Source organism: Artibeus jamaicensis, unplaced genomic scaffold (assembly GCF_021234435.1).
Source record: "Artibeus jamaicensis isolate MK-2021 breed Jamaican fruit bat unplaced genomic scaffold, CSHL_Jam_final contig_1998, whole genome shotgun sequence".
Taxonomy (NCBI): Eukaryota; Metazoa; Chordata; class Mammalia; order Chiroptera; family Phyllostomidae; genus Artibeus; species Artibeus jamaicensis.
This window is the reverse complement of record NW_026521407.1, coordinates 21442910-21468377: the sequence shown is the minus strand read 5'-3', so window position 1 is coordinate 21468377 and position 25468 is coordinate 21442910. Positions and strand designations below refer to the sequence as shown.

The 25468-nt window shown below is 55.8% G+C and overlaps 1 protein-coding gene across 1 annotated transcript in view; it reads left to right on the top strand.

Moving 5' to 3' along the window:
• SDK2 (sidekick cell adhesion molecule 2) overlaps window positions 1-23638 on the top strand; it is a 241925-nt gene extending 218287 nt beyond the window's left edge. Inside the window, exons 40-45 of the mRNA XM_037128109.2 lie at window positions 104-229; window positions 4057-4221; window positions 5541-5681; window positions 5948-6086; window positions 8182-8308; window positions 19901-23638. Of these exons, the coding sequence (XP_036984004.2) occupies window positions 104-229; window positions 4057-4221; window positions 5541-5681; window positions 5948-6086; window positions 8182-8308; window positions 19901-20254 (1052 nt within the window). The 3' untranslated portion in view covers window positions 20255-23638. The remainder of the gene's footprint in view (window positions 1-103; window positions 230-4056; window positions 4222-5540; window positions 5682-5947; window positions 6087-8181; window positions 8309-19900) is intronic.
• The last annotated feature ends 1830 nt before the right edge of the window (window positions 23639-25468 follow it).

The window sequence follows — 25468 nt, the reverse complement described above, 5'->3', positions numbered from 1 at the left end:
GGCGGGGTGGTTTTGGGGCCCAGCCCCCCTGCTGGAGCACCAGGGGACAGGCCGGGTGCACGTCCAGCTCTGTACACCCTTGCCCACTGTACGCTGTTTGCAGGAGCCCCAGGACCACCTGGAGTGCCCATCATCGTGCGGTACAGCTCCGCCATCGCCATCCACTGGTCCAGCGGAGACCCCGGCAAGGGGCCCGTCACCCGATATGTCATCGAGGCCAGGCCTTCAGGTATGCCTGCCCCAGGCTGAGCAGCTGTCCCCGTGGAGCGGGAGTCCGCGTCTCACTTCCTCCTTCCCGAGTAACCTCCGCTGGGTGCACCTGTCTGTGGTCACCCGAGACAGTGCTTGTGCTTCTCCAGGTGAAGCTAGAGGTGTGAGTGGGAGACAGGCCGCCTCCAGCTAAGGTGCACCCTTCATTAAGGGACACCCAGAGGCCCCTGGAGAACCACACTCAGCACCCGTGGGGACCAGGGAGGTGGAGGATCGTTCAGGAAGCCAGAGGAGCGGAGGGTAAAGTGCCCATGTCCTCCATGCAACCCCACCGACCAATGCCCCGTAAGGAGGCCAGCTGTCCCCCGGAGACCTCGGCCGCCTCTTTAAGGCCTGTCTCTGCCATCACGGCTGTCTCGGCAGTCCCTGCCATCGGACCAGCCTCTCCTGTCAAGCCTGAAATCGAATCACAAGAACTTCCAAAGCCATCAGGCGATGAGTGGCTGATAAGTCGCTTCAGGGGCTGCGCTGCACGCTCCTGTTTCACAGTCACCGCTGATGCCCGCTTCTCCCGGCTCCCCTTACGCACGGGAGCCCTCGGCCACTGCCAGCTCCTGCTGTTGCTAGGCTTCCGAGTTGATCAGAAGCGCTGGAGTCAGCAAAGGCTGGGGGCTTGTCCTGAGTCTTCCATGGACCTGTGATTAGGCACTGAAGTTGAGACATTATTTAAACAAAGATTTCGCTGCCTAGCACGAGCAGCAAACAGTAGTCATAACAGGGAGTAGTCAGGCATGGCAGTAGCTAATACTTCTAATGGGGGACGTTGAAACATCCCAGTGACAAATTGCTCGTTCCTGGCAGTAGCTGAGAGCTAGTCATCTCAATAGTACGTAGTTAATTTCAGTGGTTCCAGGAAGCAGCTACCACCCCATCATTGCCATAATCTCAGGCTAATGATTATGGTCACCGATAGCTAATACACATAGCGGCTCCGATTCAGCGTGTAGCCAGGAGGTGTGTGTGCAGTTGGCTCTCTCCCCACTCCAGATGGTCCCTCCCCAGCCGTCCAGTGCCAGCCAGGCTCAGAGTTGGCCAGGAGACCGCTGCATGCTTCTAACCTGGGCCTGAGCCTGTGTTTTCCACCCAAGTTGGCCGGCCAGGGTACCAGGCTGTGGAATGTTGGCTCCAGTCTGGAGTTGAGCCGTGTTGATTTTCCACTGTTCCCTGGGAGGCCCAGCATGGGACCTACCTTCTGGGTTCGGGGGCTGTGAGTTGGCCCACACAGGTGGGACCGAGGACTGAGCACAAGAGGAGACCAAGCTAAGGTTCCCCAAAGGATCGGGACTCAGAGCAGTGGCAGAGGGCTGGTGACAGGGCTGTCAGGGGCAAGGGACGGACGGAGGGCCCAGGGAATGCCGGGCCTCTCTCCACCTTCCTACCTCCACGCCCCTGGTGGTATGTGACCTCACCCTCCGGCATCTTCAGGACATGCTTTTGTGCTGGGCAGAACCTACTAAACACACCCACTTTCTATGAACCATGGGCAGCCAGGCCAGGGAGACATGCACTTAAGGATTGCGGCCACAGAACCCGGCCTGCAGATCAGCTGACTCCAGGGCTGGAGGCCAGAGGCGCACAGCATGACATTCCAGCAGCTTCTGGCCTGGCCCAGGTGCCCCAGCCCTACCCTTTGTTTCTGTGCGGGGCTAAACAAGGTAGCTCAGACAGCAGGCAGGAGGCCCCAGCTTCTGGGAGGCAGCAAGGTCTCAGACCAGCCCATCCCTCAAGTACTGATTCTCCTGCTGATAGCTCTGGGCGCCCAGAGGGGGTTCAGTGCCAGGAGGAATTGGATGGCTCTGGGCTGAAACCCCAGCTCTGCCACTTATGGCCAGGTGACCGAGGGAAGATGGGTTTATCTCTCCGAATCTCAATTTCCCCATCTGTAACATGGGTACAACAGTTCCTCCTTCCCGCTGTTGCTGTGGGCATGAAGAGTAAGGCCCTGCTTGATGAGGAACGAGTGTCCCTGTGGTAGGGTCGTCACCACCATCGTCATCCCTGTGACTGTCATGAATGAGAGAATTCAGAGTCATGGGAGGAAAATGGGTTTGCACCCCAACACTCAGATTTTGAGGCACACAGTACTGAAATTGAGGCATATAATGCTATGAAGAGGCTGCAGAGGAGAGATTTGCATTCATTCATTCCACACTTAGAAGATTCCTGGGCTAAGTGTGGGGCTATGCAGACACCTTGGGCGTGACCCCTGCCCTGGAGGAATGTCCCAGCCTAGCAGGAGAGAGAGAGAGAAACATCAGACAAAAGATGGCATGGGCAGGAGATGGGAGGCGCCCAAAACCAAATAAAGATGACAGGAGGTGCGTCCGAGGCTTGGGACCCGCAGCCTTTGGTCTTGACCTCAGAGAACAGGCAGGTCCCCACAGCCGCCTTTGCATCGGAGAATCTGGGTGGGGAGGGCAGGAAGGCAGCCTCAGCAGGTCCCACCCCTCTCTTGGTCCCAAATTCCAAAATGCTGGTGGAGGGTGTGGCACCTCCACAAGAGTTCTTGACCAGGGTGGATCTGCAGAAAAGTGTGGTATGGAAAACAGCCCAAATCCCTCCACCCCGAGGAAGGGCGGAGCTGGAGCCGGGGAGCCTGAGGACCTGAAAGGCAGCTCCACCCAGCAGGAGCTAGAAAGCAACTGAGGAAGAAGGGTGCTGGGGGAGAGGGAGGCTGGAGGGCCAGGAGGGGCGTGCCCATGGAGTCGTCCTGAGCAGTAGCAGCCCTTGGTCCCTGGGTGACCTGGGTGACCTCCCTGGAGCAGGTCATGGGATGAAGGACCTGAGAGCTCAACCCACCGAGGTCCTTCTAATATCTCTGGACCCGTGGTCCCCGTGAGATGGAACCTGACCAGGGCCCAGGTGGCTTGACACTTGGGTTCCCAAGTAAGCCCTGCACTAGCGCAAGCAGGAGAGCTCACCCACTTCGCCAGGGCCAAGCCAGCCCCATGCGCCCCGCGCAGGAGGAGCACCTGGCCGGGGCCCCTCCCAGTCTCTGCACGGTGCCCTGGCAGATGCTTGCCCCATCTCTTGCATGGACAGAGAACCTTAATCTTAGGCTAATAAATTTAGACAATGGAGGCTGAGAGGGCCTGGAAGGGAAGCCAGGAACTCCAAAGTTGGGATGGCTGGAGACCACAGTGGTGGAGTACAGACGGGGTCCCTGTGGCCCTCTCTGGTCTCTGTTTCTCCTCAGATCCCTGCCCCAGGCACAGAGAGACCCGAGGACCTCAAATCCAGCTCCTCGACCCAATAAATGCTCATGGGCAACCCCAATTCCTTTTTCAGCTGTAAAAAGAGAAAAGAGTCCTCTTTTTTGTCTGATGCCACCCCTCTGTATGTTTGAATAGGAGCGGGGATCAGGAACAGAGGGCCTGGTTCGGTATAGGGGGTGGGCGTGGGGGGCGTAGGCAGTGCGGTAAAATCCTAGGCGGCCACCTCCAGTCATGCTGACCAGGGCTTTTTAATGCTGTGGAAGGTGGAGTGTGTCAGGGCTACAGAGGTGAGCCTGTCTGTGTGTGCTATTGGTTGCTTGTTACACTGTTTTCTGCGTAATATACATTTCTAATGCTTTATAGACATTTTAACAAAAAGAACAAAAGGATCAGGTGCTGCAAACAGCATCGTTTAAAAGAATCCCTCCTGAGGACCTCGTAGGTGCCACGTGCTGGCCCTCGGCATGGACGGGGCGGAGCAGACAGGCCTGGCTCTCAGGGAGGGGCAGGCAGGCGGAAGGGGGCTCCCCCTCATGCCCCTGCGCTCTCACCCACCCCTGCGCTCTTACAGATGAGGGGCTGTGGGACATCCTCATCAAAGACATCCCCAAGGAGGTGACCTCCTACACGTTCAGCATGGACATCCTGAAGCCGGGCGTGAGCTACGACTTCCGGGTCATCGCAGTCAACGACTACGGCTTCGGCACCCCCAGCAGCCCCTCCCAGTCTGTTCCAGGTACTGGCCTGCGGGGTGAGGGGTGGGGGGTGCCCTTGGAAGAGGCTGGGCAGTGGGGAAGGAGGAGAGGCAGCAGAGGCCCGGAAGCACTGGGGTGGGGACCGAAGTGCACTGTGCTCTCAACACTCCGAAGCAGTGAGCCCTGGGCCAGGGCCTGAGTCAGCTTTCCACTGTGGAAGAAGCTGGGACAATGGCTCTTTTGGGTTCCCTTTCAAGGACTCCAGAAGCCCCGGGCAGGGGGCCCAGTGGACTTGTGCATGAATCAGTGGACCCAACATGAGAGCTTCCGTGAGCTCATCACCCAGGAGATTCAAGGGCGCCAGGCCATAAACTCTGTGTTTCCATAGAAACCACCCCCAAACAGACAGAATCAGCAGCCAGTGGAGCACAGGGCCCAGGTGGGGTGGCCCGCCATCCAGCCTTTTGTCCTGGCTGCGTTCTTCCCATCCAGCATATCTCAGAGCTCACAAAGGACTCTAATCTCAAAACCCGTGACCTTAAGCGTAACCACTAACCACGTTTAGTCCTGGGGCTTCTTCCCTCAATGCAGGAATATAACTCAGAATTTCTACTCACCAGCGGAGTTTCGAACACCCGGCTGCCTCCCTCCTCCCACACACTTTTGCCCTAGTCCAGATGGATAAGACCAAATTGTGAGAAATAAACACTTGAGGACAGAAATAGAAGCCAGCCCCTCATCAGGGTGGATGAGACAGCCTGGTGCAGAAAGCATGTACTGGGGACTGGGAAGGAAGGGGAGCCCCACCTGGAGAGACATTTGAAAGACCCGCTCAGTCCACCCCCCCCAACAACCCCGCTTTCTGCTACCAGAAAAAGATTCTGTCTCAACTAAACTTGGGGACACACTCTGCCAGGCCCACCACAGGCCAGAGAAGCACTTTTCCAATGCAAAGTTGGGTCTGCCCATCAAGGTAGGTCATGAGTGGCAGGGGGGAGAAAGGAAAAAGAGCAAGCACACCACCCCACCCTCATTCCAGCCCAGGTCTCTGGCAGACATCACTAATCAATCCTGGCACTCTTTCCTCATGAGACATCACTAATCAATCCTGGCACTCTTTCCTCATGAGTCCAGAAGCAACCCCAGAACTCTTCTCAAGACAGCCTTGCAGGGTGCTCCATTCGTTGACCAGAGCTGGCACTAAAAACGGTTGTCCCTCCCAACCTTGTCTTGGGTTCCACCTGTTCAGACCCCGCCTACACGTACACTGAGGGCAGGAGGTAGGGTCCGCGCCGGAGAGGGAGACTTGGAGGCAGGAGGGGCCGAGCACCCTGGCCCTGACACCCACTCCGTGTTCCAGCCCAGAAAGCCAGCCCGTTCTACGAGGAGTGGTGGTTCCTGGTGGTCATCGCCCTGGTGGGCCTCATCTTCATCCTGCTTCTGGTCTTCGTGCTCATCATCCGGGGCCAGAGCAAGAAGTACGCCAAGAAGACCGACTCGGGTGAGCCGGCACCCGGCCCTGCTGGCTGGGCTGGGCTTTCCTGTGGCTGCCTCCCTTTCGGCAGGGGCAGGAGGGATCTCTCTCTCTCCTGGAAATACCCAGGCTTCCTACACAACCTCCACCTCCAATTTTGGTTTCAGCTCTAATGAGAGAAACCAGGCAGCCCAGCCAGGTGGGGAGAAAGGAGATGGGGGAGGGGAGACCACCCAGTCTGAAGGAACGGGGCGAGTGATCAGTGTTGATCTGCACCCCCTTTCCCCACCCAGGGAACAATGCCAAGTCTGGTGCCCTGGGCCACGGGGAGATGATGAGCTTGGATGAAAGCAGTTTTCCTGCCCTGGAACTCAACAACCGACGACTCTCTGTCAAGAACTCCTTCTGCCGAAAGAATGGCCTATACACCAGGTAGTGGGCTCCCTGCATGGGGTGCCAAAGGATGGAGGCTTGAGGGCCAGCAGGGCCCAGGTTTGGGAGGGCCACAGAGCAGGCCATGCCCACTCGGCCTCTCCCTGTCCTGGAAACCGCTTTCCACCCCAGTGAGTGGAAACGGTCAGCAGAAGGACACAGCGGGGCCTCGGCAGCACAACCCAGGGCAGGGCACACTGGGGAGGAAGCCACAAGGAGCATGGTAGCAAGGGTTTCTGCCAATGACAAGGGACAAATACCTCGCACAAGTTTGCAAACAAACCCACTGCTATTTGAAGCCAGCTGTTCCTAGGAACAGCCCGAAGCCGTGATACTCACTTGCCCCAAAGGGAGGCGGACCTGGCAGAAGTAGGCTGGGCAGACACACATGAGTGAGGGGGGCCGGGAGCTCCCCGTGGTGGCCTCTGCCCTACCTGTCCTCCTCCAGTTCTGGAAAGAGAGGGCTGCCTGAGTGTAGACATGTTCCCCTGAGTCCTCTCTCACAGCTGCTGTAGTGGTAGAACAGTTTTCTCCCACCTCCCCGCGCCCCCCACCCCAAGTCCACACTCTCATTGTCGTCCTCAAAGGGCAGCATCTAACCCTAGCAAGGAGGAGGCTGGTGGCAGGCCAGCTCTCTCCTCCTGACTTCACTCCACCCCCAGGCCCTCCTGGCCCACTCCCTGTGGCTGGCCACCCGGACCATTTCCAAGGGCAGCAACAGCTCACAAAACTTCTCTGTCTGGTCCCGGAGGGAAGAGGCGATGCGTGTGTTCTTCAGGAGGCTGGGGGGCCAGCTCTCACCCTCCGCCAAAGCCAGCTCTCCAAAGAAAGGGACATTTGAGGCCACAGCGGCAGGCCCAGCATGGCCACCACAGCCTCGCCAGGCTGGCTCCAGGGCCCTGCCACATGGAACAAGGGGGTGTTTCACTGACGGCCTGGCCTCGCCTGCCTCTCACGCCCACAGTGTACGCACACCGCGGCCCCTGAGTGACCCTCCACCACTGGGTATACACGAAAATCCTGTTCGCACCAAAGGAGCCTCGGGCTCTGGGCCCGACTCAGCCAGGGTGACAGTGCCAGCCCCCCACTCACCTGCGTGTCACCAAAACAGCGTTAGCCTGGCTCCCCATGTTCTCCCTCCTCTGTGTCATCTATTTGCCTGTCTTGTCTACATTAAGCTGCGGCTAGTACTGTTACTGCTTTATTTCTTATATAAAGATGCACTTTGTCGATTGGAATGTAATCAGTGCAGATACTGTACAGGAGGTTGGGGGTGAGGGGGCGGAGGTTGCTGGTGACAGAGTCCCAGGTCATGGGACCATTCTCAGAGCAGCGTCACTGCAGCAAACAGCTGCGGCCCCTGTGCAGATGGCTGGGGTTCAAAGCCTCAGCTCCAGAAAACCTTCCTGGAGCAGGCTGGGCAGGTGTTGGAGCCTTGGGCCCTGGGCAGTGTCTCCCTTGCCCCCCATCCTGTGGGCAGAGTCGTGGTGAACCCAGCCTTGCCCACTCTCCAGCCTCTAGGCTGCACCCCCCACCCCCTCCATGGCAGGCAGAGTGCCCAGACACCCTGGGTGTTAATTAGTGCCAACGACTCAGAGCCAGGGGCCACAGGGCACAAATTTCCACAGGTGGGGCGCGACTTATAACCCCTGTGCCAACTCCTAAAGCTCACCTTGTGAGTTTAAGGATCACGGGGGGTGGGGAGTGGGTCTGCAGTGCAGGTCTCCAGGCCTCACCTGAGGATGCGGTTCCCAAGGACTCAGTGGGGCCCGGATACTTTGTGACATTCACTGCCAGGTGGTCCTAGTACCTGAGGGCTTGGAACCACAGTCAGGAATCCAGGTGCCTCCCCCACCCACCATTTCCCTGGAGCTGATTCTGGAGGTTGGCCCGGCACCTTCGGCACCCCAAGCCCTCCCCACCCCAGTGGATTCTCCAGCCCACGGTCCATCTTCCCAGCCTGGGAAGAGCAGACACAGTAGGGGGAGGGATCCAGGGCCTTTATGCCTCCAGGACTCGGCGGGGCTTCCCCAGACCAGAGGAAGCAGGTGGCTCTGAGTGGGGCCACCTCTCAGCCTCACCCCACTCTCCCTAGGTCTCCGCCCCGGCCCAGCCCAGGCAGCCTGCACTACTCCGACGAGGACGTCACCAAGTACAACGACCTCATCCAGGCAGAGAGCAGCAGCCTGACCGAGAAGCCCTCGGAAGTCTCCGACTCTCAGGTGAGGGGCGAGAGGGCCAGGCGCCCTGACGGGATGCAGAGCAGCCCCTTTCCGGAGTGCTGGCCTGCACCGAGGCCCAGCCTGGGGGCCACCACTCGGACTCCCTCCCCTCCTTCCCTTTATGGGAAGGCCCTCTATTGGAGGCCCAGATCTGAGTTTGAATCCTGGCTCTGCTGCCGATGAGCTGGGGCATCCTGGGTGTGGTAGAAAAACCTCCCTGAGCCTCAGTTTCTCTGTCTGTAGAATGGGCGGGGGTAACGACAGGCTCTCATGGGGCTGAGATCAGGCATAGAGAAGCTTAGCACAGGGCCTGGCACATGGCAACTGGTGAATAAATGTCAGCTCACATGTTAAGAAGGAGACATTAAGAGACATTAAGTGCCTCTGGGACACACAGAGCTTTAGACAGGATGCCATTAGGTGGGCCACTCGGGGACACTCTGTCCCAGGCCAAGGGGAGAGGAGGCAGAGTGCATTCCAATGAAGGGATGTTACAGCCTCCCACCCCAGCCCTCTCTTGGCCTTGGCCAAGCCTGGTGGTTGCCGAGGAAGGGCCAAGAAAGGCCACTGTGTCCCACGCCCTGGACCTTTTCTGCCCGGTCCTGGGAGAGGACGAGAAGGAAGAGATGCCAGCAGGGAGCAGGGCTGTGGGCCGCGGAGGAGGTGCCAGCAAGCCTGGGATCCGGCTGTGGGCCCCGTGGACCGAGGGCCTCTCGCCCACCGCTGTTCTGTTCAGCGCCAGGGTTACTGCCGGGCTGGGCACAGCCGGGGAGGCTGGAGCTAGCAGCCCAGCTCAGCTGGCAGGGACAGAGACCCCAGCTTGGCCGGGCTGGGGACTCATGTGATTCGGGTCTCGGCATCTTCTTATGAGTATTTCACTCCTTGCAGCCCCGTGGGTACAGGGACTTACAAGGCCATGCTTCCCTGAAGCAGGAGGTTTCATCTTTCTCCCCAAAGAGAGTGATGAGCATTTAGATTATAGGTACTCAAGGTGAAATTCAAAAAGATAGACTTGCTATGCCCGTGGGGCTATAGCAGAGGACTCCCTAAGCCACGCTCCCGTCTACAGACAGCAAGGCAGTGGGCAGCCAGGGGACTCGCCACGCTGCTCTGGCCAGCCTCCCTTGACCTTCTGCAGAGGGCATTGTTAATCCACCCCCCCGTGGCTGAGCGCCGACCCTTCAGGGAGCAAGTCCTCTGAGTGCAGGAGGTATTTTCCGATGTTTCCAGAGCTTTCTCAGCCATCCCTGCTTGGGTCTGGAGGACCCTCACAGGGGACGCAGAGCTGGTCCCTGAGACCATGCCAGGCCCCCCAGCCATCCAAGGCCATCCTTCTTTATAAGCTCCCCTAGGGTGGCAGATACTTGGAATCCTCTGCTTAGCCAGGGACCTCGTTTGTTTGAAACAAGCCCATCCCTTGAACACTGTTTCCATAGCAACCTGGACCCAGTCACACGCACCGCCCCCAGGAGCATATACCCTAGTGCGAGAAGGCTCCCCGGCTCCAGAGTCAGCTGTCCCAGCAGAATGGCCAGGCGCCCTCCCAGGGCAGTGGATGTGGCGACTTTGGGATGGTTTCATGTTTGAGCTGGGAGCTGCATTGGATTGAGTTGGGTCTATTTACTCTGAAAGCTAAGCTCTATGAAATCAGGGACATATGACAGTTCTGCTGGCTGTTGTATCCCCAGTGTCCTGCATGGCCCCTGGCACATGTCACTCTGCACGTTCTTGTTGAAAACACGAAAGGGGCATTGGGGCGCTGGTCACGCTGCACAGACCCCAGACTGAGCGTGGTTCGCGGGTAAACAGGTCTGTGGTTGGCCTAAAAGTTATTCCCTGTGACCAGCACCACAACTCACACAGTCGAAGAGGTGTCACCCTTCCAAGTCACACTGATAATGAGGGCCACACCCCCAGGGCTGTGCTCGGGGTCCCACGGGCCTCACACTTTATAGCATTGCAGCAACCCTCCGAGGCAGGCGTTAGCGGGAAACTCAGAGAGCTTAAGCGAGTTGACTCAGGTCTACCCGCCAGCGGGCAAGCCCAGGGTCCCGCTCCCACGCTGGAGAGCCGGAGCCCGGAGCCAGCCTTCCGACACAGAGCCCCTCGGCCCCTCGGGCCTACCCCATGGTGATGCTGCCACCCTCACGGCAGAACTTTGTGGAAAGGCCTTAAGAACTGACCAATGAGACAGTCTTGACAACAACTAACGGTGGACTGCAAAAAAATAAAAATAAAAAACCCTCAAGCCCATCTTCAAAGGATAAAGACAGACACCCAGAGGAAAGTGCTCCGGGGCCTGACGTTGTTCCCGAGAAAGGTGTCCGGCATGGACGGTGGGGCACAGGCGTCACAGTCCAGCCCTGGACAGGGCTGCTCTGCAGGGCAGCCCCGGGTGGTCATGGTGGTGTGTGGCCCCGGGTTGGACCCCAGCTCTGCCCCGTACTGCCAGGGCAGGGAGTACAGGGTCTGGGTCGGGGAGGGGTCTGCCACAGCCTCACCCACGCAGGGCAGCAGCCCTGTCTGTGCAGAGGGCTGTTATATGGGCTGCACTAAGAGAGAGAGTCGGGCCCGCACAGTGCCCATCAGCATCGCTCGGGTCTGCTGGCACAGGAACGGGCCTTCGGCTTTTGGGCCGCAGCAGGTAGCCGTAGCCTGGCCCGCAGGAGGTTGTTGCCAGGGCATCAGCATCCTCAGAAATGGGAGAGCCCGGGAGACCCTGAGAGGGCGCCGCTGTCCGTACCTATGTCCCCCCAGTCCCAGGGCACTGGTTCACTGTGCCATCGTGAAATGTCCCACTGTTACAATGTTGGATGGCTTTCATGCCTGTTGGTAAAGAGCCACCACCCTGAGCCCCTGAGTGTCACCAAAAGGACCCCAAGCAGACTGCTTGTCATTCTGCAACTCCAGGGTTGTGCCTGGTTCAGCAAGGGGAATGTGGGACCCTGCTTCAGGACCCTGGCAGCCCGTCCCGCCTGCCTCCAGCGTCAGAACAGTTTGTGCCTTGACAGCTAGGAAGGCCCAGACGTCAGTGTTTGTCTGTCCTGGTTGGTGAGGGCTCTCCGATGGGGGCGGGGGTGAGCAGGCACTGATTTCTCGGCACTCATTTCTTGAGCCTGTACTCTGAGGACGTAGAGGTGATGGAGACATGGCCCTGCCCCCAGGAGCTCCTGTGGGCTGGAGGGGACAGGCTGCACACAGAGCCACTGGCCTCCTTCCAATGCCCCTGTTACCAATGTTGTAAGTCAATCCTGTGGCCACTCACTCCCCCCTTGAGGAGCTGCGGGACTGTAGATAAGTTTGTGGGTTGTGGGGCGTCCACCATTGCAACATTCAATCTGGAACTTATGGGGGGTGTCATCTAGTCTCCTGCTCTGATGGCATGTCCTGAAGGGTCAAGGGCCACACAGGCTGGCCCTTCTGTGTCAGCTGCTCTGGAGGGTGACTTCCTGTCTTTTGAAGTCCCCTCCCCCAGGTCCTCTGACAGTGAGTCTTGCATATACCGCCTGGTTTATATTCTAACTCAGACCACCCAAAACTCACTCTCCAAAGCTGGTGGGGATTTGCCAGACAGCTCCCTGTGATATGGTAATAAACAAAAAGTCGATGTTTTTGCAAACAAACATGAAGTGATGTGAGAAAGGCCATATGGGGCAGTGGTGAGGCTGGGGGGGGGGGGCTGGCTGTCCCCAGAGAGCACAGGGGTCAGGTGGGGGCTGTGCCTCCGGGGCTGCAGGAGAAGGGTTCCAGGCCTCTAGGCAGGAGCTGTGCAAAGGCTGCGGCTTAAAGGGCCTGCGGCTTGCCTGCTGGGACTTCTGAAAATGAAGGATGGCTCCAGTCCAACTTCATTTTCAAAGTAAGAGTCCAAGTTTGGTATAAAATGTTCATAGTTAACACACGAGAAAACCTCAATGGGAGAGAAATTCCAAGCCATGGCACCTTCCCTGTCACTAGTCAGGTCTTTGTGGGACCCTGGCGGCCCCGCTAAGCTCATTGTCGTGGAATTAAAGCCTGTGTGGAAAAGGGAGAAGCTGTATGGACAAGTTAGATTTTCTATGTGGGGTTGGCCAGAAACCGGTTGGTTCTCTCTGTAAAATGAAAGACTCATTTTTCATTTTCACCAAGAACTGTATTGATTTGGATATTTTGAGTATGCCGCCTGTCTCCCACCATTGGCTTCCAGTGAGTAAAGGCCAGGGGCACTGCTAAACATCTTCCAGTGCGTAGACAGCCCCACAGCAGAGAATCATTTGGCTGAAATGTCAATAGTACAAGAAACTTCACAAACCACTTTGGTCACAGCACAACCTTTTTTGTTGTTGTTGTTTCAGTTGTATTTTCACCTTTATTTCTTTTTTAAGATTTTATTGATTATTTTTAAAAAGAGGGAGAAAGAGAGGGAGAGAAACATCAATATGTAAGGAGTACATTGATCTGTTGCCTCTCACATGCCCCCAGCTGGGGACCTGGCCTGCAACTCAGGCATGTGCTCTGCCTGGGAATCAAACCTGGGACCCTTTGGTTCGCAGGCTGCCATTCAACCCACTGAGCCACACCAGTCAAGGCACATTTTTACCTTCCTTGAAATAATAAAGCATAGTATAACAAAAATGTTGCCTGTCCACTCTCATCTTTAACATTAACATAGCTGCACAAAAATTTAGATAGGTTTGGATAGGTTTGTTTTTAATACACGCTGGTCTGAGGTTTGGATAGGTTTGGATAGGTTTGTTTTTAATACACGCTGATCTGACAGCTGTCACAATACAACCTAATAAAATGGCCCTGAATGAAGTTAAAGACAACTAAGCGCTACCAGAGCCATCGTATGGGAAAAAAAAAATGAAACAAATTTTTGGCCAACCCAATAGTATGTTTTGAACACCCAATCATAATAGCAAACATTTATGGAGCCCCAGTGGGGAGCCAGGAATAACTGCAAAGATTATTCCAGAATGGCACCACTTAACCCCCGGCCCCACCTCTACACCTCCTGCACACCCGTTGTGCACCACGCACAGGCTGGGCCCTGCGAGGCACCTGGGAGGGATAAGCACTGGATTTGCCCTCTGTGGAGCCCATTCCTTGCTTTCCTTGGTGCATTTACTCAGCAACTATCTTTTCTGCACCTGCTAAATGTACCAGGCACTGTTTACATGTGGCGGCTACCATGATGACCAAGACAGGCTCTCATGAATATTGCATTATGATCTATTAGGGAAGACCACGTATCTGTAAATAACCACATCTTCAGTTCTCATTAAAGTATTATGCCCGCAGTAACTACCTTCAGGAGGAAAGTGATGAACGGAAGCCTTCTCCTTTCCTGTGGCGCAGATAAAGCACTGTGAGGAATCCTGGAGGAAGGCTGTATCCTCCTGGAAGCTTACAGAGGGCTGCCTGGAGGAGGTGGCATTTCAGCTGGGTCCAGAAGTGTGAATAGGATGGGATCATGCAGAGGGGAGGAATGCAGGTTCGTGTTTGGCTGGAGTGGTAGTGGTGGCATCACCTCCCTCCTACTGTTGAGTGTCCTACCTTTTGCCAGTGTTTGCCTCTTGTCCATCAATCAGGCCACGGGTCTTACAGCTTCAGCGAGGCCCACATCCTTCGCTGGACCCACAGAGACCCAGAAGCCCAGCTTGTGTCAAATGAGAGGCACACGGAGGCAGGACAGAGAAAGCTTGGTGGGGGAGGAGGAGCCACGTGTGGGACACTTGCTGTGCTGAACTCTGAGCTTTACACACTCTCATTTAACATCTAACCGCCCTACCATGCAAATGGGAAGATCCCCATTTCACAGTTGGGGAAACTGAGGCTCACAGAAGTCAAGCAGCCAGTGGGGATTCAAATTTAGGTCCGGCTGGCTCTGAGGCGGTTCCTGCTGCAGCCTGGCCTCACCCAGCTGCCTGGCGCAGGGGAGATTGACGGAGTGAGGCCTTCGCTGACCCTCACTCCTCTCTACACCCCGGGGACCTCCAGGAGGCCCCTGACCACAGGTGTCTCTGACAACTAAAAGCTGGCACACACTGGCTGTCACCTGATCTGTAAGGGCACAGGTAGCCCATGTGACATTGTGCTTGAGCTGAAATTTTCAAAGGACATTCGTGGGAGATTTCCAGCTATTTTAGTACAGGGAGCTCAAGGCCCTGACAAAATTGAGCCTCAAGGGGGCGACCAGTGAGGGAGATACTTAGCATGCCCGCCCCCTCACCTCTGATCCTTAGCCCTGCAGCCCCTGCAGGAGCGGCCCTTGCTAGCTCAAAGTTAAGGGCATCCAAGGGGCCAGACTCACGCTGGGCTTCAGGTTGGACTAGGCTCAGGCATTTGGGACCACAGATGAGGGAGGGGCTCCTGCTTCCGGTCTCTACAGGAGCTGCACAGGGCGACCCTCTGTCCTAAGGGGCAAGACATTCCCGTGGGACTTCATGAGAGTCCGCAAGGTGCGGGCTCCCTGCCTGGCCCCAGGGTCTATGCCCGTCCACAAGCCTGTATGGCGGCGCCCTTCCATTGCCTGCTAGTCTGGTGCAGGAATCCCTGCCTCTAGAAACCAGCAGAAATGCAGAAAGCTTTCCTTTGCCCCCTCTCTTTTGTTCCTGTCTTTTCTGCGGAGCCCCCTCCCCACTCCCATCACCAGGCCTGGAGTCTGCACCCCGCCCCTCTCCAGACCCCTGTAATTGCTGATTGAGTGGCTTTGAGGAGCTGTTAAGAGGCCCAGGAGCCGAAACAGTTGCCTGATTGCCTGGCGGCCTGGCGGGGCTGCCCGTGAAAGGCCCCCTTTGTGCTGGGCCGGTTACTGGGAAGCTGCATTCAATTACCGAGGGCCGCGTGAGAGTTGAAAGCCCGGAATGGGAGCCCCTGGTCCCCCCTCGCTTGCTTTCTTCTCTTCTCACCCCACCCCCACCCAGAGAAGAAACAGATGTTCTCAGAGATGGAGGCTGGAGAGCAGTCGCTGATGCAAAGACCCCCTCCTTTGGCTTCAGGAGAGCTGGTGCGGGGAGGCAGCCGGGAAGCTAACCCCTAGCCCATTTGGCTCCCAGCTCTTCCTTCTCTCCCTTTCCCCTCACCCCAGGAATGCTGCCCCACAGAGCGTCTGGCACACAGTGGGTGCTCAACAGATGGTGGCTGGATGGAGGGAAATCGTTGGACAAATGGGCTTTGGGATCTGGGGGCTCCAGGAGGGCCAGAGAGACCAGTTCTCCAGCCTCGCAGCCATGCCTCCCTCTGCAGAAAAGGGGGGCATGGGTCAGGGAGGGGGCGGGAGCTGTCTGAGCAGGGTCAACCTCCCCCCACCTCCCCAGACCCCTTCCCATCCCTTCTGGTGGGGCTTCAAAGCTCCACCCCTCCAGACCCACCCTTGCTCTCTCCCTAACAGTACCTAGCACAGCATTCTTTCATTTGTAGCTCCCTTCACTCTGTGATCTGCGGGGACCTACCCATCTTACAGACAAGGATGCTGAGGCCAAGTGAGCCAGGGGATGGGTGCAAACTTACCTAGCCTGTAAGGAGCAGAGTTGGGACTTGTCTATGCCACAGTCCCTGCTACCCCACTCACTCACTTTGGGACGGGCCCAAAATGATTCAGGGATTCCTCTCCAAGACAGCCACCCCAGCCAGCTAGCAGGTGCCCCGCCAGACAGGCCTAACCTGCAGGGGAAACTGGGCACCCCTTTTTGCCCCACACACACACTCACAGACCCTTGCTGCCCCTGGACCTCCAGCCTCCTGCCTCACGGCATAACCACAGCCCATTCAGACCCCTGCCTCCTGGGGCCAGTCTCACCACAGCCCCAGGCATTATGTACCCCTCCCCACTCTTGGCATATGGAACCTTCCGTCTGTCGGGGCCCCTTTGTTTCCTCCTGGGCCGGCAGCTGGGCAGTAGGCAAAGAAAGGGGCTCGCGTTATGCTGCGCTGCGTCCTGGGGAGCCTAGGTGGGGGCTTCCCATTGTCTGGATCCTGGGGGTTCCTGCCGCGGGGGCGGGCGATGAGGAGGGTTAAGGTTCGCATCCGGGACTGTGGAGGGGTGAGGAGGAGGGGGGACCGGAGGACATAAATTAGCGGGTTGACTGGGAATATTTATCACTCAGAGGGGAGAGGGCTCTCATTCCCCACCTCGTGACCTCCAGGTAGGTGTGGGCTTTGGAAAAATCAGGCGGCACTCTGTTCAAGCCCAGCTCATCGTTTCCTTGGGCAGAAGTCACTAGTCACAACACAGAGGTGCAAAAACTCAACGCGGGAACTCGAGTCAGCGTTTCCCTAAGTAGTTGCTTTCGCTGGTGGTTCTGTTACCGAACAAGAGGTCCGAGGGAGGGGCAATACAATATTTGGCCCACGTAGGGATGCCCAAAACTGCTATACAACAGGGGCCCCTCCCAAAAAACAAAATACTAAAATCTACTGGGCTCTTCTGTCCACCGCCAATTGGAAAGACATCTCTTAAAGCCAGAGATTTGTGAAAAGGAAACAAAATGTTTATTTAATGCTATTCAGCCCTAATGCCTCCACTAAAATATCAAAGTCCTTTAGGGTATACTCCTACACCCACACAGCGCTCCCTTCTCCCACTGTCCCAACTCCGGGTACCGTAAATCAGGGAAAAGAGCACATGTCTGTGTTGCAGGTTGCTGGCACCATCAGCTGTGTCACTGCAGGATCTCGAGTTAATCCAAAGTACTGTGGTACCCTCTCATGGTCCACTGGCAAGAGTCCTTTGTACCCGGTTCCAGTCAAAGTCTCTCTTGCTTTTCAAGCCCCGCGGCCAAAGGAGGCACCCCAAAGCCGAGTGGGCCTCTTCTACCAAAGCTGCAGGAGTCCACACTCCACCAAAAGCATGTGGCTTTCTTCTTCACCTGGCTGCAGGGATCTCCATTCTGACAAAGCTGCGTGGTTTTCCCTTTCACTTGGGCAGCTATCCCCTCATGTCCCGGAGCCAGTCTTTTCCAAGCTCCCACCCAGGCCTCCTCACTCTGGAGTGCAGACCCTCATTACATCCCGAGTCCCAGCTACTACCTTCTCCCTGGCTCCAAACTTGGCCACTGCTATTTAACATATCTATGAAACCAGTTAAAGGTTATAGATATGTTAAATAATCATTCCAGAGGTTAGCTGCAAAACTATTGCTGTGCAAAACAGCTCTCAATGGCCCTGGTTCTATTTGTCTCTTCCTCCTGGGGGGCGGGCAGTGAGGACATCTTTTATGTCTCTCTAATATTCTTATACACTTTGAATTCTGGACACCATTCCAAATCTTTTTTTGGGGGGGTCCCCCCCTGGCTGCACCCTGTATCAGTTCTGTACATCGGGGCTGTTTCTCTTGAGGGTCCAGATGCCGTGAAGGAGAACAAGTGCACGTTGCAGCTCCCGCAGTGCAACGCGCGTGGGCAAGGCCCACTCTCCGGCTTCTTTACCTGCAAAGCTGGACACAGCCCATCACCCCGGACTCGTTTGTACTGGGCTCACTGGGTTTCCTTGCTACGGTATTTTTCCAAAATGAGTTTCATTTGGGCTTATGCAGTTAACTTACCACCTCCAAGCACACTCACTGGGCAGAGGGGAGGCGCCCTGAGCACGTCCTCTGAGCTGTGTGTCGTTACGGGCATGCTGTTCACTAAAATCAGTGCCCGTCTTCCAGAGAGTTCTAAGGGTGCGCCCATCTGCTGTCTTCTCAGTTGCTGGGAGCCGAGGGTGGGGGAGGGGCACAAGATATTTTTAGCTCCACAATTCAGATCCCAATGCTCTCACACTCTGCATCCCAGATTGACTCTTGTCTCACACTGATTCCCCAATAGGCAGATGGAGCCCATCCGAAGGACACAAAAGGACCGACCAGTTTAACAATGATCTAATACGTTATATTTCCTTTGAAAAGCTTCAGAACAGTCCTCGCGTGACAACCCAGAACTTTGGTTGATACTTTTCTCACGCGTATCGTATGTTTTTATTTCGGATCACACATGGGTGAGCAATGTCAGGAGTCTCTTCGGGTCTTATAACCTGGCCCCAGCTTTGTCCCCAGTCATGGATGCAGTAAGTCAGAGGTTGGGCCAAGACTAGAGCTCATCATATCTCCCCAGATGCTCTGCCTTGAAATGTGCCTTTTGTTATTATTCAAAGAAGGTGCGGCCAACAGATCAGAAGCCAACTGCCCCTGTTCTTCACAGTCCTCAAGAAGGGACACGCTGTGCCACGCAGGGCCACGCAGGGAAACGCCGGGGTTGGGGGCTGCTCCTGTGGTTCCCACAGGAAAGTCAAAGTGTTACATCCAGTCCTTGCTAGCAAGAAGGGTCGGAGACTGTCAGGTAGTCAAAGATGGTTTACTGGCCAAAGTTTCAAAGTTTTACCTGCGCAGGGGCGAACTCTCGGCGTGTCTCTGGAAACACAGGTGCCAAAATGGCTGCAAATGAGACTCGTGCCTAATGTTTACAGGCTAGAGTTTTTATAGGAGCGGAGCAAGCAAGCAGTTTTGCAGAAGCGAGAGGTGGCGGTTAGCGATTGGCTCAGGGCTATACCAGGGCTCGTGGTCTTACTAAGGATTGGCCCGCAGAGCTCGTGATCAGCTCGTGCTCTGGTTGGTGATTGGTTCTGGGGCTCGTGGTCAAGTCATGCCCTGGGGTAAAATTTTCAAATCTTCTGCTGCCTAGCTGGGTGGGGTTTCCCGCCTAAGTCTAAAGCAAGCTTTTATTATGCACTCCTCTTCACTTTCTCACCCTTCAACAAAAGCAGGGGAAGCAGGCTCTGGCTAGCTTGAGTAAATTCAAGGGCTCTGGAAGGGAGGGGCTGTCCCCTGTTGTCTGGTTCCTGGCCCTGGGGTGAGCAGGGAATAGTGGGTCAGCACGTGAGAGCTCATTAGAGGACGTGGTGGTCAGTGGGCTCTTGAGGTGAAATCTGCTAACCGTCTCCAAGAACGAACTGGCCCTGGGAGGGGCATTCCCTCCTGGGTCAACAAGGCCCTGGATGTCAAAGGATCAGGAATACCCAAAGTAAAAGAACATGGTTAATGAAATCTCAAAAACATTCTACTAAGTGAAAGAAGCCAGACACCGAAATCACATATTGGCTGGTTCTACTTGTATGAAATTGCTGGAATAGGTAGATTCAGAGAAACAGGAAGTGGATTAGTGGTCAGCAGGGGCAGGGGTCGGGGAGCTGGCTGGGGAGGGAGGGATGGAGAGTGACCCCTAATGGGCCCCGTGTTTTACCGAAGGAGGGGGATTAAAATGTTTTGGGACGGGATGGAGGTGATGGCTGCCCAACTTTGGGAATGCACTAAATGCTGCTGGAATGTACACTGTAAATGGTTAACTTCCGGTTGTGTGAATTTCACCTCAATGTTTAAAAAAGATTGGCACTCAGGTCTTCTGATTCACATCCAAAATCCACAGGCTTTGTGCCATGATCTTCTCTGAAGCAAGCAAAAGGCAGGCCTAAGGGGACCTCATGCCCTTCGGGGAGTGTAGGGGCTGAGAGGCCCACAGTCCAGGGCTTGGGACAGGCCAAGCGGACATTCCTACCCGAGCCCTCTGTGCTTCTGAGCACTGAGCATGCAGACCTGTCCCCACTGGGCCACTGACACCCCGTTCTCTGTCCTGCCAGGGGAGTGACAGTGAGTACGAGGTCGACCCAAACCACCAGAAGGCCCACTCTTTTGTCAACCACTACATCAGCGACCCCACGTATTACAACTCCTGGCGGCGGCAGCAGAAGGGGATCTCCAGGGCCCAGGCGTACAGCTACACGGAGAGTGACGCAGGGGAGCCGGACCATGCCACCGTCCCCAACAGCAGCAGTGTCCAGCAGGGCAGCCTCTTTCGGCCCAAGGCCAGTCGGACCCCAACGCCCCAAAACCCCCCGAACCCCCCGAGTCAGCAGAGCACCCTCTACCGCCCCCCCAGCAGCCTTGCCCCTGGCTCCCGGGCTCCAATAGCAGGATTTTCGTCATTCGTGTGACCTCCAAAGAGGAAAGAGAAAGATGGCACCAAACTCCCCCTCCACCCGTCCCCGCACCGCCTGCCAGAAAACAACACCACCAAGAAACCAAGTCAGCTGTTCACCTCCTGAGTTTATTTTTCCAGAGATTCCAGGGCCAGCAAAGCCGGAGTGAGAAGAAGGGAGAAGAAAACCATGAGACGACATGCGTGGCCGGCAGTTGGTCAGCTTCACAACTGTGGGGTTGGCTGCTCCTTTGGGGACAGCGCAGAGTTGGGGGTGCAACTGGGGCAGACAGGAGGGGGTTGAGCCCCTGGAGAGACGGGGGCAGAAAAGGCAAAGGGCTGGAGGGCTGCAAGGCAGACCTGACTGAAGGGAGAAGCTTCTGGAAGTCTGGCCGGCTGCCCCTCTTCCGGCCTCTGCTGGAGTGCTGGGCCCGTCACTGGCCAATGCTATGCAAGGATGGGTGTCTCTAGGCACAGCTCGCCTCCTCTCTCTTCACCCAGCCACTGCCAAGTGCGTCCCTGTCCCTGGCAGGCACGGATGGTCTCTGCCACCCCCTGCCCTGCTCCTCACCCACCACGGCCCCCCTCCCTTGCTCAACTTCTCCATCAAATATTGAGTTTATTTAGAAAACAAAAAACAACTAAGTGGTGAGAGTTTGCCTAGCTAGCTCCTTGTTCCTAACATATTTTTTCATGTAAATCCAAGGAAGAGGGCCCCCTAGGGTGCAGGAGAGCCCCGCTCCCGCGCCACTGAACCCAGCCATCTCTTCACTTGAACTCACTGTCCTGAGCACAGAGGAGCAGAGATGAACTCGGGGAGAGAGTAGGGGCACAGGCTGGGCTTTGCCGGCCCAGTCGGGCGAACACAGGCAGTCAGGAATGTAAGACGGCTGCTTTGACTTCCCTCATTCTTCCGGTTCAGGTACCACCTGCCCCAACCCCAAAGGAAGAGGGAAAGAGAACAACTGGGACACGGAAATTCAGCTTGCCTGGGGCTGGGGAGCTAGTGGGGGTGAGGGATGGCTGTGGCAGACACCCCTCTCTTTCTGGACAGACACCTTCCTCCTGTTGCATGTGTGCACGCACACGCCATGTCCCATGCACCGGCAAGGAAAAGGGCCTGGTCCTCTCCCAGGGAAATCCCTTTGGGCTCTTCTAGCCAAATAAGACACTCACTTTCAGGTCTGTGTTTCTCTCACACTCACTCCATAGATCTCCATGTCTAAAACATCCGCCTCCTAAAGCACAAGGGCTCAGGGGCCCAGACGGGCAGCCGAGTCCCTGGTCCAGAGGCCAAGGCTGCTCGAGTTTGCCAATCTGCTCAGCACCCAGGTTTACAAAGAGTCAAAGAGCATCCCAGCCCCCATGATGGCTTCTAGGCTTGGCTCAGCCTAGCCAGGCCCTGGAGTGAGGAGGGGCCCATGCAAGCTGGACACAGTCCCTGAAATGCAGAGTCAGGCAGGCCGGAGGAGCAGGTCAGATGGGACCAAGCGACAAGAATAGCTGATGGGAGGCAAAGCTCTTAACCACGTACAATCCGCTTCAAGGAATGTTCTTTAAAAAGCCACTCCAGTGGCCTGGATGTTCCCATCAGCTTGGGACTTCTGGATGCAGGGGTCAAGGGGGGAGCCTATCTAAGCACCCGGGCCCCTGGCACCCCCCAGAGTTGGAGATGGACACCTGTCTCTGGAAAGGCAATGGCCAGCCCAGCATGTTCAGTTTGGCCTGGGGCACCTTAGCGGGCAGGATTCCCTGGGGTGCTGAGCACAGCCATTGCACCTGCCCAGGGGGTGGTGGCCTATTTGGGGAGGTGGTAAGAGAACACTTAGGGGGGCCTGAGTGGAGAATCTGGAGGTACATCAAGGACAAATGGGGCCTGAATACTGAAAGCAAGGCCAGGGGCCTGAGGAAAGGGCTGGCACAGTCATGGGCTCCAGTCACTGGGACCCCCCCACACCCGGAAAATGTGTGCAGGGGAAGTCCAGGCACAGCTTAGCAGACAGGCTGACCCAGCTTCGGGGCCCAAACACAGCCTCTCACAAACGGGCTGGGAAGGGAAACACAGGCTTTCCCCCAAAGGAGGACATGGCCTGAGGTCCTGCTTTCATACACATCTGGCGTTTCCATAGCAGCACATCTGCAGCTGCTGCGTGTGGCCACGCTGCCGAGTTCTCTTTCCTTTCTGCTCATCTTCTCCCCCCTCCACAGCTGTGTCTTCTTCTCTATCTGCTGTGTGCTTAACCATTTAAGGAAGTTCCCTGTTTGCATTAGGGAATTATCCTAGCCCAGCCCAGGGAGGGGTCTGGGGGCGGAGGCAGGGATGAGTGAAAACATTGTGTGTTTGTGTGTGTTGTACACAAGGCCAGATTTCCTTTGCCTTTCATGAATCACCTGGTGCACTAAGGTGTTCGTTCACCCTCCCTCCACCCCCACGTGCCCATTCACACCCGTGCTGGCACACATGTGCGGGCTCACGCACATGTACTCACAGGCACAGAAAACACATCGAATGTGTGTTAGCCGGGGGGCTCTTGCAACGACCTCTGTTGGCTTAGGTTGTCTCCGCTGTGGGGCACAGGCATCCAGAGTCCCTCCCACTTGGGGGACAGCTGGGGTCTGAGGAGACAAGGATGTTGTGTAGACCATTGCCCTCGGACAAGCCCCTGAAGGCAGGCTGGGCCCAAAGTGAAAGTCCACCCTGAGCTCTACCCACCCATCTGAAATGTGGCCTCCACTGCCCCAGCCCAACCTGAAAACCCAGGTCTCCAGCTGTGGAAGGCTGGATTCCTGAGAAGTGTCTTTGCCCTTGTTTACATATCCGCTGGGGCAGTGAAGGCTCCCAGCCCCAGTCCAAACCCCTGGCTGCATGGGGCCGGGTGTCAGGGAACCTCCCTGACCTGTAGTTTCCTGGACCAGTGACGCCAGGGCCCCTGTCCGTGTGACTGCGCCAGATGCAGGTTCACACCAGGACACTGAACACCTGGCACCTTTGGCTTTGCCTGGCTGTGGCCTCGGGAGATCTGGCGTGGCACCCAGCAGCCCACATGTGGCACACCGGGGCTGCCCTTCCCCCGCCTGGCCGCGCCTCGGGTGTTCACATCAGCTCTGCACCCAGACTGCCAAAACAAACCAAAAAGCTGCTCTCCGCTCCTCCCAGGGCTCCGGGGAGTTTGCAGATCCAGGCTGCCTGCCCTGTCCCCGAGCCCTGTCCCCCATCTGACACTGCCAAGACTCAGAGGGAACAAGGACCCCCCCAGCCCCCCACTGCCCCGCCCAGCACGCGCTGCCTCAAGGCCTTCTGCCTCTGCCCACACCTCCTGGGCGGTGCTTTTTAAGGTGCCAGAGCCGCCCCCGTAGCCCACCCTGGACGGGGGCTTCGCTCCTCTTCCCATGTGCGCATCTGAGGGGGCCCACACAGCAGGAGGGGCTGGAGGGCCCGAGGGGGAGGGGCTGGAGGGCCGGAGGGGGAGGGGGCCATCTGAGCAGAGCCACGGGCTCCCAAGTGCGTCTGTGCAGCCAGTCCGGGGCACAACCCTGCCCCTACCGCCGCCCAGAGCCCAGGTGCCCGCTTGGGGCCGCCCCCTCCCATCGGTTTCCGTGAGAATAACCAAAAGCATTTAAACCTGTTACCTTTTCTTTACACATATAGACTCCGAAAACAAAACCCAACACAAATCTTTATTTTTTTGATTTAAAAGATATAATGAAAAATTATGGGGAGAGTATTCATTATGGCAGGTGTCTATGTGTAAGAAAAAATATATATGTCATATAGCTTGTTAGGTTTATTTTTTAAATGAAAGGTGAGAAAGAAATTGATTTGAAATATATACCATGAGAAGTCCCGTGTCCTGTCGAACTTGTCGGTATTTTATAAATAAACTTTTTTTTGGGAGTTCTGAAGCAGCATTCATTTCTCTTCCCCCTGGAAGGTAAATGGGGACACCAGCCCCTGTTGTTCTCACATGGTCTGCTCCCCAGACACCCATCTGTGTTTAGCCACGCTGTGCTTTTGCAGAAAGTGTCCAGGGTCCAACCGACTTGCTTTCTTAATTCTCGGGGGAGTAGGCACCTGAGCCTTTAAGTGAAATGTATTATTTTATTTGCCCTTTTAGGATAAGAGCCACTCAGATTATGCCAAGTTATGGGCAGAAACAGTAACGTTGAGTTATAAGAGTGACAGCAACAGCTGACGGGGACGGTGTCCGCCCTGTACCGGGTGCTGCCCTTGTGACTTCGCACTGGGTAACTCGGCACATCCTCGTGGGGACCCCCTCGCAGGGGAGCTGGAACTGGGAGCATTTAAGTGGCTTGCTCTTGAGAATTGGAAAAGCCAGGATTTGTACTCAAGCAGTCTCGCTCCCGGGACAGGCGTGCTGCCTCTCTGATATGTTAAGGCAAGTGCCTTGCCTGTTTTCATTTTAATTTCAACAAAGCCAGCACCCCAGGCCCTAGGGATCTTGAGACAGAGAGAACCGCTGTGGTGTTTGGTGGATCTAACCGACTTAATCCACCCAGGTTTAGCGTTAAGGCTTGAATCACTGAATTTATGAGTGGAGTACAGCGGTGTTACATTACACCACATTTATCTCACACGCATTAAGTCAGATGGATTCAAATAAAAGAGAGCGAAGGAAAACATGATTTTAACAGCTCATGTAATATCACTCACTGAGTGCACTTTAGTCCGTGTTATTGTATAATGCACAGCAGACATTATATTATCCGTAGAGGCTTCTCTGTATAATCAAGACATAATTAAAGCAGGGAATTTTATATGTGTATATATATACATATATATGTATATACTTTACTTTTACTTAAAACTTACAAATGTAAATTTATTCACCAATCTCTTTGCTAAGGCTGAGCTATAGCATTTTTCTTTTTCTTTTTTGGCGGGAGGGAGGATGAGCTCACTATATGGAGTTTTTTATTATCTTTCTTACATAAACTGCATCTATAAAGCATCATCAGTGAATTTCATTTTCTATCTCTTTAAACTAAAGCAAAAAAAATTATAGACGTTATACGTCGAAGACTGCCGGTTTCCAGTTCTGCATGTAAGGAGCTTGGGAGTCCCAACAAGTAAAAAGCTAAACACGCTGAAAAATCCACGGCTCCCCCTGGATCCATCAGAGAAGCGAAGTCACAAGGCAGACTTCACCTGGGGAGACAGACAGGGATCCGCCACGCCTGGATTTACCAGAGCAGAAAATATGGATTGATA